This window comes from Hemibagrus wyckioides, linkage group LG03 (assembly GCF_019097595.1).
Source record: "Hemibagrus wyckioides isolate EC202008001 linkage group LG03, SWU_Hwy_1.0, whole genome shotgun sequence".
NCBI lineage: Eukaryota > Metazoa > Chordata > Actinopteri > Siluriformes > Bagridae > Hemibagrus > Hemibagrus wyckioides.
In genome coordinates this window covers 20,216,543-20,232,733 of record NC_080712.1, presented here as the reverse complement: position 1 = coordinate 20,232,733, position 16,191 = coordinate 20,216,543, and the positions used below count along the sequence as shown (strand labels likewise).

Sequence of the window (16,191 nt, the reverse complement as noted above, 5' to 3'; positions counted from 1 at the left end):
ACCGGTTTTGTGTGTTCTGTGATGATGATTCACTCAGACAGAGAGATGAGTGAAAGAGTATACACGTTACAGCCCCATATCTGCTTTAGAAGCCATTTTTATCCACAGTACATCAGGATCAAGCTTCCCGTGGTAGTGTTTGTTCCCATTGTGATTCTTGTTTCATGTTTCCCTTTGGGATCAGCTCATATATTTCCACAGTGTACCTTTCACGAGCACATTATCTTAATTCATGGCATTATCAGCCATTATTAAATGACCAGTCCAAACAGAGAAGTTGTAACTAGTGTGAGTTAGTGAAAAGCTGATGCATATCTTTTAAAAGCAAATAAAGATAAACGGCTCCGTGAACGCGAAGGCCCTTAAACTGCCTGTGTGTTCTCTAAGCCGGAGGAATGAATGAATTCCTGGTGCCTGGAGCGACCCCTCGGCTTGTGATTATGTTTGTGTAAAATCTTAAGGGTACTGATCAAAGCAGAGCTCTTGTCCGCCTGCTCTTTAAGAAGCTCAGAAAAAAGGGGCCTGATAACAGCTGGCATTCAAATTGAGTTTTCCTTTAACTTTGTTACGCAGGGATTCCCATTATGAGCCAGGCCTCTTTTCTCATCGTGAGGATGCCTCATTGAATAAAGAGAAAGAGAGGAGGGGATGGGAGGGGAGGAAGTGGGAGGGAGGGCTCTGATTAATCTTCTTCAAGGGTGTGGGTGTGTGATCAGTGGACTTGGCCAGCGTTTGGGGTGGGGATAGGGGGTGCTTTGCGTTGACAGGGGGGGGATCTCTGATGTTGACAGCGGGCGACTTTTGCGCTCGGCATGTGATTGACGTGCCTGGCCGCTGGCGTGAGGAGGGGGTGCGCTGTGTCCAGTGGGGCAGAGCCAGACCCTGCCTATGGGTGGTGGTGTTAATAATGTGGCAACTGGGAAGATTAATTGTAGACAAGCAGCAGGATTACGAGGGGCTTTATGGTGGGGAGAGGGCAGTTTGGTGGGGAAGGCCTCTGATCTGTCAGGCCCAGAGGAAATTAGTCAGGGCAGACTGACGTTCCCTCTCTGAGTGCTGCTTTAGGATATTAAAGCCAAATGGCTAGAGGAGATTGAAACTGGTAACAAGGAAAGTGCTGACATGCTCGAAAGCCGTGGCTACCTCACACCATCTGACTTACACAAGTGTGGTGATAATTAATGGCAGGATACATGAAGTGATGATGCTTAAATGTAAGCCTAATGATTAGGACATGCCCGGATATGGGTATTTTTCTTTGTTTTATTTTTCTTTGCCTCCCATTTCATTTATTAGTGTGTTCCTAACTAAATATGATTTTTAATCAGAACAAATTTCCAATAGTAATTTATTTAGAAATAGCATTTCCAAGGATATATTAACAGCAGCTGCTACGGTATAGGGAAAAATCTGTTCTTAGTCCTTTGTAGAGTAAATTTTTCAGTGTTGTCCTATGATGAAGTAATTTCTGAATTGCTTCCTGCAAGAGTTTAGGTTGTTGACTTCCTTACTCATAGCGCTCACAGGCTAACTAGGGCTTTTTAGTGACTAACACTACACGGAAGACAAGAAATATGGAGCACATTTGTTTAGCGAGGCATTCTGAGTCTAAAGGGAGGTAGGCAGGTTTACAGGCAGTAGTAGTGTCATGCCACCTGTTGGCTTGCCAGCACACAGCAGTGTGTGTTGGTCATGAGGGAGTTAGAGAGTAAGCGACATGCTGACCCCGGGCTGACCTGCAGCATCCTCCTTGACTGAGTGCTAGTGGGGGCCTTTCCCTCGCCCTCTCTCAAACAAGAAGGAAAGAGATAATCAAAGGCAGGGTCCCTATTCACCTCCTCTCTCCCCTCCTCTCATGCTAGATAATGAAAGCTGTCCAGCACCCTGATAAAAGCAGGAGTGCTGCTCCCAACATTACCTTTCCACCACACTCTGAAAATTTATGGCACTTGGGCAATCAGTCATGGCAATGAAGCTTTTCTCCCTTACCCCACCCCATGATTTATATTATCTGTCTCTCATTCTCTTTGTCTTGCTCCCTTTGTGACTCTCTCTCTCTCTCTCTCTGTCTCTCTCTTTCTCCCCCCTTCACTCTCCATCTGCCTTTCATGCCATCAGTCTGGATGAATGCTGCTGATTGGAGATGACAAATGAGTACTTTTCATTTAGGACTCAATTAGGATCAATGCATTCACAGCTCAGAAATCAATAATGTACACTTCTCCCGTCTTTCCAGCCTAATAAATCCACTCAGATTGCAATGCAAAGCAGCACAGGTGCTTTATACTGAGGACTCCATCAACACAATGAGTTCATGTTTACTCTATTTGTTTTGTAGGATGTTCGTGATCGCAGATCAGACACCACTTCTATGCCATATACTCCTTTACCAAGATCCAAAGATACAAAAAACCCCAAAGGTAAGTTTGTAAGATACACTGCCAGCAGAGGGGTATAGAAATTTAGGTACTGGAAAGGAGAGAGCTTATATCAGTGATTACATTACATTACATTACATTACATTACATTACATTACATTACATTATATTATATTATATTATATTATATTATATTATGTTATATTATATTATATTATATTATATTATATTATATTATATTATATTATATTATGTTATATTATATTATATTATATTATATTATATTATATTATATTATATTATATTTTGTATAATTTATTATAAGGAAATAATTGACACACAAATGTTGTGTTTCCCTTTTGAAGGCCATAAAGCATCACATGACATATGTTAATTTCTTACTTAAAAGAACATCATGTGACAAAGCAATAGCGGTCCATTTTAAAAATATAATTTAAAATGTAATTTAATATTTAAAATTTAATTAATACCATAAGTACAATAGAACACAGACAAAAGAATATAATAAAACCACATGCTTCATCCTTCTTATTAACACTGAACTCCAGCTTCTTATTAATATTATTATTATTATTATTATTATTATTATTATTATTATTATTATTATATTTTAATTTTTTTAAAGGACATTGGATACATCAAAAGCTACATTTCAGAATAAAAAATATGACAATTCTTTAAGAATCTGGACAATAAGAGTGAGAATATAGACATATTCTGTCATTGGGTGTACACATGGTCTATCTTGCCACAGTTTATTTTTTTATGTTGGTAAATTAATTGGGTATCAAATGTACAAACTTTTTTACGATTTAAACGATTTTATGCACCGGCTATAGCAGGCTTTCAGAATAATGACATAACAAGCCTTTTTATTATTACATGGGTCGCTGTGTTGCTAAGGACCAGAGCAATTAACAGAGTTATGTCCTTAGTTGTAATATTACTGCATTACCCCAAAAGATTCAATAATGCACAAAGCATTTTAATAATAAAAAAAAATTAAGAACTTTACTAACATGGCCTTGTTCCAGGCAAACACAGTAATGAGCTAACAAGCTACAAATGATCTATGATTTATAAGAGCGTAATGTATTTGGAAATAGCAATTCAACATATTGGCAGTAAGAAAGATTTTTAATAATAATGCCAAAGTTTGAGTAGACTGTTCAAAACATTTATTTCTTTTTATTGAAATTAGCTCAAGTATTAACTCTAGATTTGGGTTCTGTTCCTAAATACCGAATGTGTTCAATTATATTGAATGTGAATGCTTGTAGTATAATTTATTAATGGATGTGGATTTTGATGCCGTGTAAACCGAGCACGGAGGCATGGAGGCAACAAAGGGATGTATTATATCACATATAATAATAAACAAATGCTGGTTTCCAAAACATTTCTAAAAGAGAGAAATGATCCCATAAACCAGTTGCAGGATATTATATCCACTCAGTGGTTTTGTATTATTTTATAGCAACTTTTTCTCCACCAACCGACTAAAGACTAACAGATTATTCTCAGCTGCTGGTAAATTTCCCAAGCCTCTGGTGAAGCTGCATCGCTGTTGGTTATGAGACTGGGGCTCTGCAGGAGAGCTGCTTTTGACATGCTGAACTTCAGGACAGAAAAAAAAAACAGATTTTTTATGCAGGAAACATTTATCATGTTCTTTTGTCCGTGCAATGCAGAGTACTGTGTTTTCACAGCGCGGCCATGGTGCTGCCACTTTTGCTTTCATGTGAGGTCAACGAAGAGCCTCTCCACCCCCCACCAAGGACAGATCTATTTCACAAAGGCTGACCCTCACCTCTCAAGTGATGTAGAGGAAAGCCCGGTGCTTTGTCAAAATCATGTTGCTTGAGAATAGTCCATTAAAAGGTGAGCAGAGCTGACATATGAAATATTTTTTCTCCCTCTTAGATTTCGCTGCGCTGACACTCTCCATTCGTTATTTTTACGATACTGTACTGCAGTGTTAGATAACACAAGCCCTCATCTTTGTCCTTCGCCTCCTTTTATTTTTTCCCCGTTATCACACCATTTTTATTTATCTTGACTTATTGCCTATTCTATTTGCTTAATGCATCAGGTCTAACACAGTAACTCTTTATTTGAACTTTGGCTGTGCCTTGGAGAGAAAAAAAAGCTTTAATAGAAAAGCCCTGACACTAAAAGATGCAGTTCACCTCCAGGACGTGTCAGGAGGAAGCAAGCTATTTGTATGCATTGGCAATAACTCATTGTGAACCATCGCATGATGCAATTATGCAGTTATTTATCGGGTCCATCTGTATAGGACGGAATGGTAATAGTGCCCATGCTTTGCCCAAAGGTTTGTTGCCAGTCCTGTCAAGCCCGCTGTATGTTAGATGCTGCATTGCAGTGGCCGGCAGAATTAGCGGCTTGTGTGACAGCAGGCTGTCTTGAACAGAAAGCCTTTCTGCCGTTTCTCAATATTGCTACAATTAATGTCACCTGTGCCGAGGCCCCAAGAGCCAAGGTGCCATGGGTAATCAGGACAGGTACGAGTTCTTGAGACGGGAAAGAGGGGACGGGCTGTGTGCCTGCTGTGCTGACACACAGTGTAGAGAAAGACTAGAGGAAGTCTTGGCTTTTGGGAAATGAGACCCTTGTCTCTTGTGTTGGGTTAGAATTGGGGAGTGGACACACAGTGAGCAGACAGGAGAGGCTCAGGGGAGGGAAGAGGAGGGTGAGGGAGAGTGAGGCAGAGAGGCCATGAGGCAGGCTAGGTGTGACACTGAGAGGATGGCAGGGCCTGGAGTCCGGCAGCGTAGCCACAGGAAGCAGCACTGCTGTCAACTCCAACCAGCTTTAAACCGACCTACAGACCAAGATTTTTCTCCAGACTCATGCAGCTTTAATACCAAATACCACAGCAGCACCCAGCACAGCACCCGTAGATAGGATAGGTACTAAGTAATACTGAATACATTTTATGTTACTTTTATTTCATTTTACATATAACACAATATAGGGTTATGAAATTCAAAAATAGTTACAAATTTAAAGTGGATTGTACATATAGAAAGGTTTAAAAATAGCTATAGTTAAACTGGATTGTGTATCTCTGATCCTCCATAAATATCACTAGAAACTACCAAATTCCCCCACATACATTTTTGACATCTGAAAGCAATAAATGCTACTCCAGAACTCATATCATACCTCATGAACATTTATTTTCTCCTTAGTGAGTAAACCACCGAACATTCACCAGAGAAGGAAACTGTACTCCTACATATTTCAGCTGAAGTGCATTTAAATTTTGTTATTGTAGGCCATGTGCAGCTGTAATGGATGTCTGTATTTTAAATGGCACACAACTGTTCTTCAAATCCCTCCAGACAGGAGGCCTTTACTAAAAGAATATCTGAACAGAAGACACCCCGGGGACGCTGTACTTTTTTTCCACCTGCAGTTTGCTTTCATTATGGCACAGCTGATATTCAGCCTCTGAAATGGAACTGTGTGTGAAGAATAAACTGTTTTGCAGTTGCAGCACAACAAATAAACAAACATCTGGGACCGTTCAAAGCACTCCATTAGAACATTCCATTTTTTTGCCAAAAAAGTGAAAATGATGACAAATGGGCTGTCGTGGAGGCTGGGAGAGGCCAGATGACGGAGCTGTGGGTGCTAAGCACTGACTTTTAAAGCTCAGCAGGATGGGGGGAGATTTACACCTGCTGCTAGTCCCCCTATCCTCCATTAACTTACATCTGGCAACTGTGCGTCACTCATTTACTCAGGCCTGGATCTGCTGCTAGTGAGATACAATGGTCTGTTTGACACATTGTCCCAGAAACACAACCTTTGTGTAATTGAAATAGATCTGCTCGGTGTGGGTGAGAGAATATTTTTATAACAACCTGACGGATATGTAGTGTCCCTGAGCTTTATCACACAACTGCGTCTTAACTAGAGTCTCCCTCTGCTCCTGTAATATATGTGCATTTATATTTTACGACATTTTATACCATAGCACCGTTCACTTCTCAATTCTAATTGGATAGAAGGTTTTGAATAATTTACTTGAATAATAACAGAAGCTCTGATGGTAGTTCAGGTCATAATTCAAGTCACAGATGTACTGTTATGTGCTCGTTCTGTGTAATTGTATATACGGTATATGTTAATTGTTTCTGTAGCAGCAAATCATACCCAGATACATGTATGGTGGAGGCTACACATAATCTAAGCATAATAATAAAAAAAAAAAACAATTATAAGACACACTGTTATTTAATAAATAAAAAATATATATAATTTTTTATATTTGCAAAGTTTATATTTACATAGGCTTTTTTTTATTATTATTTAAATAATTTACAGAAGGAATCTCAATCTCAGTGCTTTGGAACATTTAGTTAGTTTTCCAGCATGAGAAGGTCTTCTGTTCATAGCTGCTATAACGTAAGTGATAACAGGAACTAACTCGTCTCATGGATGATCAGACTGATCAGACTGCCCTGATTCTGGGCATTTGTACTTATCTTATTCATGGAGTCCTGTATATGTCCATTTAATCAAGAGAAGCAGCAAAAATATCACCAACATTTTTTTTTACTTTTAGCCTTTGAAAAAAATAAAACTATTAAGCCTTTCTATTCTAAAGTGATATAGATGATGGCTTTGGACAACGTAAACATGCTTACTGCTGATTGTGGCTTCCTGTGTACTTGAAGTCGGCTGATAAAATCTGGAACTAAGTACTGTTTAACAATGACAGAGTGATAGCTCACAGTCAGCAGGAACTTTGTTAATGAGGTACTCATCTACTCTGTTAAAGAGCCCAGTAGAGATTATTGTGCTGCATGCTGTTTTCTGCTTGCATGATGCTTTAAAGCGTTTGCTTCCCTACACGGCACACCAAGGTCCTAGTTCCAGTCGGTCCTACAACAATCACTTGTCGTTTGTATCATGAAACTACCGTTCCTGCCAGAGTTTCTTACTGCTGATTTCTTGTTTGGATTGCAGTTGGACATTTAGCCTAGACTTTGCAAGACCATTTGAGAAGAAATGTCTTGTGTCTGACCCTGAAAACGGGGCATGTCTCAAAAACTGGCAAGGATAGATTTATGTAGACTTAGGTTTCTCAGTGTTTGAAAGACAACCACAAGAAAAGTCACCTGGTTAAAGTTGTCATTTAAGTGGAATAGCTGTGAAAATGTAAAATAATTTGCCTTAAAATTGAGCCTACTGTTTCTACAGTACTGTCCTTCCAGCTTATACTGATGTAGAGTGAAGTGGAATTTTTAAAATATTTTACGAATGCCTGAAATAAATGTTACGTTTATGTTTGATTGCAGGCCCTGTGATTCTGCTGAGACATGTGTTTTCAGTTCAGCGTTCTGCGTGTAGGAGAGGTGTTGGACAAATCCCTTGCTCTGTGTCAGTTCAGATCCAGAGGTGTGTTCCAGTTTGGACACTGATGAGGTGTTTAGGATCCTTTTCTAATGACTTTAGGGTGTTTTGTGCCCATTAAAGCCTTTGTGTAAAACACACCTATAGTTTTAACTGTACAAAAATAATGAGCGCCTATAAAAAAAAGAAAGAAAGAAATAGCCATCATGCTAGTTTATATGGACTTGCAGATTTACACATTGTGTCTCCTCAGATGCTGTGCCAAAAAATAACAGTTGGAAAGTTGCGTGTGTAGAAAAAATTGCCCAGACTCTGTCATTTGATGTAGTTCACAGACATCTGTTTTAGATATTCTCAGTGTTCTGCATATCTGATTAATTATTTGTATTAAAATAAATAAATAAATAAATGAAAATGTTGCATTAAGTCAAAACAGGTTTATAGGATTGTGCAGTACCTGCCAGTGTGCTGGTTTTGGCCTTAATTTTTGTGTTGACAGTTTTTGCTTTCTCTCCTGTATTGAGATGATATGATGATATGATTTGTGTTAGGGGGATCTGGTGGGCCTCCTGGATTTCTCTAGCACAGGAGCATGAATATCCATTAGTCAACAGATGGAGATTAATGGGAGGAATGGAGGAAACCAAGCTAGTCTGGCCATTGTTCACTACATATATGAAAGATGGGGAGGAAAAAGGGGAAAAGGAAGACAGGGAGACATGGGATCGGATTATTTGGTCACTGAGACTGCAGCAGTCCTCTCTCCCCCCTATTCAGAGCGCAGATTAAAACAGCAGGGCCGACTTAAGTACTTCCTGCAAGCTTCAACTGCTGAACTCTACTTTGAGATGGATTCCCTTTCCACACTGTCATTACTCTGACAGAATGGCACTGCATTTACTGAATAATTCTGTTTGTGTAGGTTTTGAGGATGTGTTATTGACACATTTCTCTCTCTCTCTCTCTTGTGTGCTGCTGTTTGATGTAGTAGAATGAGTCTCTGAGAGACTTTAAGAACTTTTATCAAGTGAAAGGTGGCAGTGACAAGACGGCCTACTGTATATTTTATTTATTTATTTATCTTGCTTTATTTATTTTCAGTGCTGTCATTTGAATGTGGAAAGTATTGTCCCTTGATGGGCCAGGTTAATATGGCAAGTCAAATTAGAGATGAACTAAATACACATTGGGAAAGTAAAGCTGTAGAAGAGAAGTCCATGACATGACTGAATGCCTTGATTGATGTTTAATCTTCTTCCCAGATGAATCATTTAACAGACTGCCTGAGAGCACTAGGGAAATGTTCATACCTATATTTTCTTCCTCTCTCGTGATGAACAGACTAATATATTTGTACTGATCATTTATTCATCTATCAGAACTGTTTGAAATGGTTTATATATCAGGAGCATTTGGGAAGGATGACAGAGCAGACCTGGCTGGACTACTTCATGATCTATTAACACAAGCAGCATGCATGTGCATGTTAAGTGATACCTCATGTAAGACTAAGAATGTGTCAGCATGATGGACAAGGACATGAGGTCTTGCCAATCTGCCCAGCCCAGTTCCAGTAACATAGTCATGGTACCTGGGACTTTGGTCTGCTTCCCGGTATTTCTGGCCTGTCATGGCAGACTGACAGAAAATATATCATGCAAATGGAAACCCCGTGCTCATTTTCTAATCAGCTCAGAAAGTGAATGCTAATGCAGTCAAAGCATTATTCATATTGCTGAGTGATTTGTGACGTGCTCACTGGATATCTGAGAAGCAGGCTAGGATTTCATGTGTGCGTTTAGTCATGCCAGGAGTTTAGCACAGGTTAGTGCGGTTTTCATAGTTTCGAAACTCAAGGCTTTATCATTGTAATTTATGAGGAAACAGGCAAGCCAGATGGTTTGGATATTTTTACAGCAGGATCGATGCTGGCTCCTCAAATTCCTCCCTTTTTCGTGGGTTGATATGGATGAGTCTGCTCGTGTCAAGGGGTTCTTCAGTTCTCTGAGATGCTAAGACACAGTCCTGGCAGATGTTGAGCAACTTGTCATTCTGAAGGCGAAACTGATCCGTTCACAACGAACCCTGATTGCATTATAATGATCATGTGACGGAGCCAGTGGAAATGTTTATTAAGATAAATTCCCCTCACTGGAAGAGAAAAAACATGCCAAATCGTTGTAATTCAGAATTATGGAAGATACATGCTGGAAGTATTTATGATTCATTCTTGGGAAAGGTTTTCCTTTCCGCGTTTGTTTGTGTAAATGTGATTCAAGCCACAATTAAATTACAAATGACAGCAATTAATTTTGTGACAAGCCCCATCATTCTATTTTATTTGTGTACAATGTGTGTATTTGGCTTATTAATCATCTAAACCAGATGAAAAGATGTTCTGAGAAACTTCCCTCCTTGCTTGCTGCCCAGTGGACCGCTTTAGATTTATACTACTCACATGGGCCAGAAGCATTTGTGTTTGCAGTGTGTTTGACTAATTAGAATGACACTACAAATTAATTTTTTGACATTTCGTGGATAATTGTTGGCATAATGTAAACAGCAGAACCATGATTTAACAAGAACAGGAGGACATCTCACTCTATTGTTGTCCAAAATCCATAAGTGACACATCAGCCACATCGATCATGTGACCTCCTCCCCACTGCTCTACATTTATTCCCCCATAATCTGTGGACTGAAGCCATTGTAGTGGAAGAGACAAAGCTCATCTGTCAATTATAGCAAGCTCCATTGGACTGTTGTCTAAACTGTTTTCTTGCTCACTGATGAAACCACTGATTTATTGTCACAACCTCTACATTGCTGTACAATCACAACACACTGATGTTTGAACATGCACTATAGCATGAGGGTGAACGTAGCTCAAATTAATGACCTGGCACATCATTTATTCAATTCAGGCACAAGGAAATGGATGTTTAGCATTCACTGTCACACTATAAAAGAAGGTGCAATATCTCTGTACAGGGTTCAAGGCTGAGAATGGCGAGGATTTAACACTGATGAGGCAATGGATGTTGGCAAATTTTAAAATATAAGTGCTTGCATTTATTATGTTTACTGAAATTGATCATGCTCTTCCAATGCTAGTCATTGTTCTTTTCTCCTGGAAAATTACATTTTCTATCTATCTATCTATCTATCTATCTATCTATCTATCTATCTATCTATCTATCTATCTATCTATCTATCTATCTATCTATCTATCTATCGTTAACTATTATTATTATCATTATTATTTTTATTATTATTATTATTATTATTATTATTATTATTATTATTATTATTATTATCATTATTATTATTATTATTATTATAAACAATTTTACATTTAAAAAAGAAATGTCAAAAGACTTGTTTTAAAGCCAGAAAGTAGGAGTAGGTTTTCTCATCATTCTAATGTAACTGGACACATCCTTTTGCCATCATAATTTGATTATGGGATCATTTCTGACATGTTGTCTGGCTGGAAGACTGTTGAGTTGACTGAGTGATAGAGGTCAGACATTCCAGTTAATTCTAGTTGCGAATATTCCAATAAGTACTATCCTCATTCCCCCAGGAAATCATACCCCTTTCGGTTTGGCTTGTGGTTTCAGCATTCAGCTTCCGGTCACCTAACCAGCAAAGATGACAATATGAGACCTGACCGCTGTCTCCTTAGAGCTTAAAGATTTTCCATCCCTTCAAGTCCCCTCTTTAATAGTCTGTTGTTAAGTGAATGAATGACAAATGTTGCAAAAACTTGCGAACTTTCACGCTGTATTACATTGAAAGAGAATTTTTGTGCCATCCTTATTCTCTTCATTTAATTCTAAGATGATTGCAGCAAAGTCATTTATTATCATTTTTTTACAGGGATGCACTCGTGAAGCAATAACAGCATTCTCCCTTTTTATGGATGCATTTATATGTGGCCATTTTCCCGAATGCTGACAACTAAAAGAGATTATGGGACAAGGAATAGTGTGAAAATGTGCAGTAATGGAACATTTCTGAAGGTCTGTATCATTGTAAATAGGCTTGCCCTGTGAGAAGAGCTAAAATATGCCTCTGCACTTGACATCATTAAGTCTATGCTAACCACCGTCCCTTGGGAGCTTGTAGAGATTGTATTACCTCCAGCAAACTGTTTCACGATTGGGCATAGCCTGACATACTACTGCAGTGCAATTGATTCAGGAAGGGAAGCGGCAAATAAAAGAGGAAAATGGCATGAAATGAAATGAATTGAAATGAACACACATGTCCTGCAGTAGGATTTTTCCTTCACTATGGAAGCAAAGCCAGTGACCCAGTTGTACTATTCCTAGCGTGTTTCAGGGCAGCACTTCACTTTCATGCTTTTTCCCACTAGCCATATCTTTTCTTCTAAAATGCACGTAGTGCTTGTTTCGAAGTGTTTTACTGCCTATAAAAGCTAACCGACTGTCACTATCTTATGTAGTGATATACAGTAGAAGGCACTGTGATGCCCTGTAAAAACTGCACATATCTTGTTCCTGAATGCCTAGGTGATATTCTGAAATGTATGTCCTAGTGCAGTCTAGGCTTTTGTAATGTTGGCTATGATATCACAATAACCTTGAAAGAGAGGCAGGGAAGAAAAAAAGCCACAGGCTGAGCTTCCAGACTCACTAAGTAACAGTGACATTTGGAACTGTTCAAGTCACTGCACTAATAAGAACTGATATCTGTTGAACTTTAAGCTATTCTTGAGGTGGCATTATTTTGGGTCCAAAAAATGAGAAAGGTTTTGTTTCTTCAGTATATAAGCATTCAGGGAAGCACAGATGAAGGTTTAGATATCGATAGTGCAAACGGATAGATCCTAGAACGGATAGATATTAGCAATCTGGACATATATTCAATGATCTTTGAATTTATTTCTCATGCCACACAGCTAGTGGATTTGCAATTCCATCCCCTGTCCTTCCCCTCCTCAGCACAGGCTTACTCATGCAGCCAAGTGCATAATGCGCTGTCCTGTAACATGTACGATTATAATTAGCTTTGTCAGGTCCTAGCCCCTACAACCCCCATGCAGATAATATGATAATATGTCTTCATAACCGACTGACCTTACATGCTCAATATTTCTCCCCTTATGAAGATTACATGTCAATAAAGTAATTGAGTCCTGGGCTGTGAGGCAAGTGAAGATTTAGGTTATTGGACTTTTCGGGGGCAGTGATGTATGACCGTTATTATTCCACCTGTCAGGGGATGTGCAGGGCGCTGATGATGGTCCGAGCTTGTCAGGAAAGGGAGGGGGTGGGGGGTGAGGCGATGGAGGAAGTGGAGGCGGAGGGGGCACTGAGCTCTTTGGTTAGGCTGTTAATCAGGTTGTTCCTCTTGAGCCTGATCCTGCTGCATATGGAAGCTGGATGAGTCATATTAATTAGAGAAAAGAGACATACTGTAAATGTCTCCATTAAGAAAGAGGGCAAGGTGAGTGGGTATTAAATAGAACCAACAATTCTGCACCATCACGATCCCGCTTTCAACTGAAGCCTCACGGGGTCATCAATTATCTTCCGTATTAGTTTCCCTTTCTCTCTTCTCTCGGAGTGGATGGATGCTTTCTGCAGGCTTGTGTTACACAAGTGCCTTCTGTAATCACCACTCAACCTTTTCCAGTTGGGCCGTGTTGTCATTTTAATAGCATTAAAGTGATCTAATTTCAAATGATTGCTTCGTAGGGTACATTCTTCTTTTTATGACACTGGAATCCTGCTAAGAACATAGTGAAAGGAGAAGCACTGGGCACTGTAACTACTCCAATGTAATTGCATGAACAGTCCTGTGGTTGTGTGCCATTAGTAAATGATCAGTTATGTTTATCAGCCTTCTGGGCTGAGTGTGAAGATGGGATGACCTTAGACTCAGTGCTGAGGAGAATAATGTACCTCTTCTTGCACTTTGTGTTAACTTTCATACTGCTGAACAGTATGATCTTTATTAGTAGACAAGAAATAAATGGGTCAGAGAATGTTCTTAAGTGATTTTATTGTTTAGTGTGTGGAAAATTCTTTGTAACTCTTAAAAATATGAATAATTTAATAGTATCCTACAGGTATTCATAATTTGACTTCTTCAATACAGTTTTATCATTACAAAGCAGTTTATATTCTGACACAGGGTCAGATAATCTAGTATAATATCAGACAGCAGGCCAACCATATACCTGCACAAATACACTATTCTTAAAATTAACAAAGATAAACTGCTAATTTTGTATGTAGGTACCAACAGCAACAAAGAAAAAATATGACCATTATAGTAATTAGTGACAGACATGTAGCTATAAATGACATCATTGTTGATTCTTGAATGTAAGCTTTCAAGAAATAAAAATCAAATACATTGATTTCATTTAGGAAACATTACAGTCAGACCAAATATCTAACTGTACTGCACAACGCTAAGAAGTTGACATATGCTTTTCCCTTTCTGCTCATTGATTATTGTAACTTACTGTGTACTGGGTTGCCAAAGAAGCTAATCGATAGGCGACAGCTCGTTCAAAAGACTTCAGTTCAGGTTCTAGCAAGTACACGCAAGAATGAACACATCACATCAGTCCTGGTGACATTACATTGGCTCTCTGTCTCTGTCAGGACACATTTTAAAGCACTACTTCACATTTTTAAAAGCTTTGAATGGATTAGCGCCATCATACGTTATGGATTGTTTGGCCCAATATGTTTCAGATTGTTCGCTAAGATCTTGTGCAGGCTTGTTCACTGTATCCAACATCAACAAGAAAAGATTTGGTGAAAGCAGCCTTCTGTTTTTAGGCACCTTAAAATATGGGTTTACTAATTGAGATCAGACCCACAGCTACAGTATATGATTTTAAAAAGCTAAAGATTTAGAGTTTTTAGGCTCTATGTTTATGAAATTCCCCTTTGATTGTTTCTAGCTTTTACAAAACCATATTGTTTATTACGTCTCTTTATTTATTTAAACTTTCATATTACACCCTGACTTGTGTTTTTTGTCTTTTGTTGTTGTTTTATTTTCCTTGTGAAACACCTTGCGTAAGAAAGATCATAAAGATCAGTGAAACTTTGTCAGAGGTGATGTTACCCAGTAGTTAATGAGTGTGTGAGGCGCTCTGTGTTAAAGGGTATTTTGCCATGCCTGCTTGTGTTAAGGCTAGGGATTGATCCACTCCAGTCAGATAAGGCGTCAGTCTGAGTGATGCTTCTGCTCCGTCATAGTGACACCAGCCTCCAAGCCATGCACTGTGGGTGTAGATGGGCACCCCTCCATTCACCCAGGGCACAGCCTCGTAGTACATCAGCACAGCCCTTGTTCTTTTCTTTCCGTCCCCTCTCTCGCTCGTTCTCTGTCAGAGTGTCATGTTGAATCACCATACAGCAGTGAGCTCAGGAGCCCCAGGTACCAGTCCAACAAGCCTCAGATGCTGTGCTGAAATGAATATAATAATTGGCTTCATAAAATAGCACAGGCACTTAGCAGAGACAGGAAGAAGACTAATAAGTGAAAGGGAGTGTGTGGTGTGTGTGTGTGGTGTATGTGTGTCTTCTTCAGAGGAAAGCAGAGAGCAGATCTATGTCCCACAGTGAGGCAGGTGCAGTTTGTCTCCTCGTCGATGGAGGTGGGAGCATCGCTGTCAGATTGGTATTGATATGTGTCACTCTAGGGAGTGTCAGGAGCTTTATTTAAGACAGCAAGGAGCCCATGCACTCGTGCAGTAATTGACGTTTGGCTTTAGGGAAGATTAGGCTGTTTGTAGATGTAGCAGAGCAGCTGATGCAGCGGTCATCGTGTTAAGTGTTGTTTTTCTGGTGTGGTTAAGATTCTGCTAGTTTTATTCTTCATACAAATCTCTGCATGCATGTCATCAGTTATTTGTGTTCCTGTTTGCCTCCTGGAAGGATGAAAAAGAAACTGATCCCAATTCATATTCTTATATTATATTATAATCAATAGTATGTTAAAGTTCACAGAATATTCCCGAATGTACTGTATGTGACACATTAGCAGTGTTCAAGCTGAAGCAGGCTGAGATAAATGGCTTTTTTTATGACAAAGCAGAGCTCACTTTTTTCCCTTCTATTTGTTGGGTTTTATTTTTTTTCTCAGGGCAATGTGTTGTGAATCTCGTCTCCTCCTTTTACAGTCAAATGACCACTGTGATGTGTTGACATGGCTGTTCACTATTCACTTACATGCTTTGGTGGCTGTATTCGTTTTGACAGTAATCACAAATGACATTCACTGAAGAACCGTTTTGCTCATTGATGCATGAAGTCTATCACATCCATCATGATTACATTTAGTATCAGTCCAGAACCCAGATTTGGAGTTCCATCTTTTATCCACTATAAAAGCTTCACAGGGACCCTGC

The 16,191-nt window shown here is 39.2% G+C and overlaps 1 protein-coding gene across 2 annotated transcripts in view; it reads left to right on the top strand.

Moving 5' to 3' along the window:
• Positions 1-16,191, top strand: part of lrmda (leucine rich melanocyte differentiation associated) — a 231,907-nt gene that overhangs the window by 203,612 nt on the left and 12,104 nt on the right. The window contains exon 6 of one of the 2 annotated variants that reach the window (XM_058385701.1): positions 2,339-2,420. The exons of the other annotated variant lie outside the window; for it this stretch is intronic. Coding sequence (XP_058241684.1) covers positions 2,339-2,420 — 82 coding nt within the window. The remainder of the gene's footprint in view (positions 1-2,338; positions 2,421-16,191) is intronic. 2 annotated transcript variants of the gene reach the window in all.